Source organism: Verticillium alfalfae, genomic scaffold, assembly GCF_000150825.1.
Source record: "Verticillium alfalfae VaMs.102 supercont1.5 genomic scaffold, whole genome shotgun sequence".
Lineage (NCBI taxonomy): Eukaryota > Fungi > Ascomycota > Sordariomycetes > Glomerellales > Plectosphaerellaceae > Verticillium > Verticillium alfalfae.
The window spans coordinates 1,671,909-1,674,717 of NW_003315034.1; the positions used below are offsets into that span (position 1 = coordinate 1,671,909).

At 56.0% G+C, this 2,809-nt stretch overlaps 1 protein-coding gene across 1 annotated transcript in view; it reads left to right on the top strand.

The window, feature by feature from the left end:
• Window positions 1-1,688, top strand: part of VDBG_04836 (kinesin-II 95 kDa subunit) — a gene marked incomplete at both ends in the record, with an annotated part of 3,562 nt that extends 1,874 nt beyond the window's left edge. Inside the window, one exon of the mRNA XM_003005184.1 lies at window positions 49-1,688. Within this exon, the coding sequence (XP_003005230.1) occupies window positions 49-1,139 (1,091 nt within the window). The remainder of the gene's footprint in view (window positions 1-48) is intronic.
• Between the last annotated feature and the right edge of the window lie 1,121 nt (window positions 1,689-2,809).

Consider the following 2,809-nt stretch of genomic DNA (forward strand, 5'->3'; position numbering starts at 1 on the left):
GGAATTCTAAGAAGGCCGAGGAAGCACTGGGCAGTGGTGGTGATGGAGGCGCCAGAGTGTTGTTGGAGCGATATCGCGTGGAGATTGCCGACTTGCGACTGCAACTTGATGCCCAGGCAAAAGCGAAGAAGCAGCAAAACGCCGAAGAGGAGAAGACGCGTGATGTGGAAGAGGAGAAGGTCCGAGAGCTGGAGGCTGAACATCGTCACGAAGAGCAGATGCTCGAGATGCACTTGGCACGAACCGCACTCAAGGAGCGCATCGATCACCTCAACCGCCTCATCCTGAGCTCCAAATCGACCGGCGTCAATAGCGGCACCTTTAGCTCTCTCGGCGTCCGGTCCTCCATGCTTTCTTCCAGGTCATCAATGGCGACCCCGAGCAGCGGACGGCCTCTGATCGAAAGGACATCCTCTATGACTTCTGCGACGTCCACCATAGGGCGCCGATCAAGTGGCGGCGCTAAGCGGTTTTCTGGCGGTGAAACGGCACCTGAAGACGAGGACAGTACGGGCGAGTACGGAGACGGCACCGCATCGCTGACAGCCCAAAACCGTGCTTTGCAAGCCGACCTAGCAGACAAGACGCGATACATTCAAACGCTAGAGAAACGATTGATGCAAGCGCGGCGGGCCAGCTCGTCTCGGACGTCTATTGGATTCTCCGCGCCGAACAAGGGCATCATGGTGGGCGAAGACCACAGTGTCTCGACGCTGTTGAAGGACAAGGACACGGAGATTGCCGACCTCCGGGCCAGGTTAGATGACAAGGACCGCATGCTCGCTGCACTGCGAAGTGCGGCCCGGTCTCGGGACACTGCTGAGGGCACCTCGGATAACCGAACCTCATCAATCTTCGACAGCATCGGGCCGCCCCCTACAAGTCCTCCCGCCGCTGCGGCACCCCTATTCCCAGATGGCCGCAATCGACGTAAGAGTGTGGACGAGATGAGCAAGATGCTTGACGAGATGATTCACGAACGCGTCGAAAACGGCCAGATCGTGCGTGGCAATCGGGGCAGCGTACGAGTCGTCAATGAACGCAGACTCGAGCCCCTACCCGAGCCAGCGACTGGGTTGGAGCCACTTCGGCAGAGCCCGACGTTGGAGGATGCGCCAAAGGTGCTTGTGGAGGCGTGAGAGTGGGAAGATGACCCGCTTGGATGTACGGATGGCAGATGGCAGACGTGATGAGGTTACTCGATATCCCCTGGTTTGAGGAGGACAAGGAGGGGTGTCCATGAGAAAAGGCGTTCTGGTTTGGCCATTTTATACTTCTTTTTTCTTGCTTCCGCGCTTATACCCGACTTTCGTTTGCGGGCCCGCTGGGGGCGATACAAGTTCATTCTTACCTTCGATGGATGGGTTTTCAGAGGGGTGGACGGTATGTGTTCATTTTTTGTTTGCTTGTATCACGCGAGGTCAACGGCAAACACGGAGACGGGAGACGGCGATGGACGAATGTCATGTCCAGCATCGAGCGCCTCTGCCGTTTGCTTTTAATAGGGGAGACGACTCGGGCAGGCATAACGTAGACATACATATACACATGTAAACACAGCACCGAGGAGACGACAGAGGGCTTGGGGCAGCTGGGGTTCCGCTTGCGCTTTATGACTAGCGATGCCCTGCTGACGATGCGCTCATGGTGCAAAGAGCAATGGTCTAATAATGAATTTTCTTGCATCCAATTCCATATTTCCTTTCTACTGTGCTTGCCCTTTTGCTTGCTCCTGACACCATGCTCATTCTTGAATTCCAAACGCTTGGACAGTGCTCACTCTGGCGAGTATTGATCCAAACAACAGCAGTCCCAGTAGGCTGTTTGGCGAACGGCCTTGAAAGGGTGTGCTCACTTGCCCGTGTCGGGACGGGATGACGTGCATGCGACCTGGACGCCCACTGCGACTCTGACGGTGAGGCACGGCCCTTTTTTTGGTCAGAATACAGGATAGGCAGTGGGAAGGTTCCAAACGATGGGATCGTGTCTCGCGAGCGGGACGGGGGCGATCGAGGGAGAGATGAATGGGATGGATTGTGCATCCTTGAGAACAGACGCTCGCTGTGACCACCTCATGTGCGGGGGACGAATTCTTCTCGTGATCTCCCCGCGTCTCCACGGCTCTGGATTGCGACGCGACAGGTCTAGGGAGAGAGGTAAGGGAGGAAGGCGGAATGCGAAGGGCGGGGCGCGCAAGTTCGTCAATAGTACCTCTCACTTCTCGTTGGAGGGGTGTTCCTCCTCTGGAAGTTTCTGCGAGGTTTGCTGAGCGATGCGATGGTTTGTGTTGCTTGATGTCGACTCGGGCGGGTAGGTGGTTGTGCCTCGTTGTGGGTTGCCTTTTCGGGACGGACTGAGTGGGGGGCTGCGCGATCAGGGTGGGCTGACGTGCATGCTGTATTAGTGAGCTCGGCTTCAGTGACTACATGGGTTCTCGTGCGCGTTCTTGTTTGGAGGTTTTTGTCAGCATGTTCATGAAATGTCCGCGCCTGGCGAAGCTTTGGGTGGTGGCAGCTGGACGTGGCAGCACGAAGGGGAGGCTGTGAACCCAATCAACGCGTCTCAGAAGCACCGTGGCTGCCGTTGTCTACTCAAGCTTGACACATCTGAGCTGACGTCTGCTGGAACTACCTAGCAACAAGTCTACGCCTTCAACACATGTGCATATTGCGGATGATGATGTGATGTGGTCTTCAATAGTCATCGTCATGTCCAAATACGGCAGCCAGCAGCGAGGACCGCTGCCCTCTAGTTTAGATCCTGCGTATAAAATCACGAGTCCATCCGGTGATACTGAATACTCATTGGA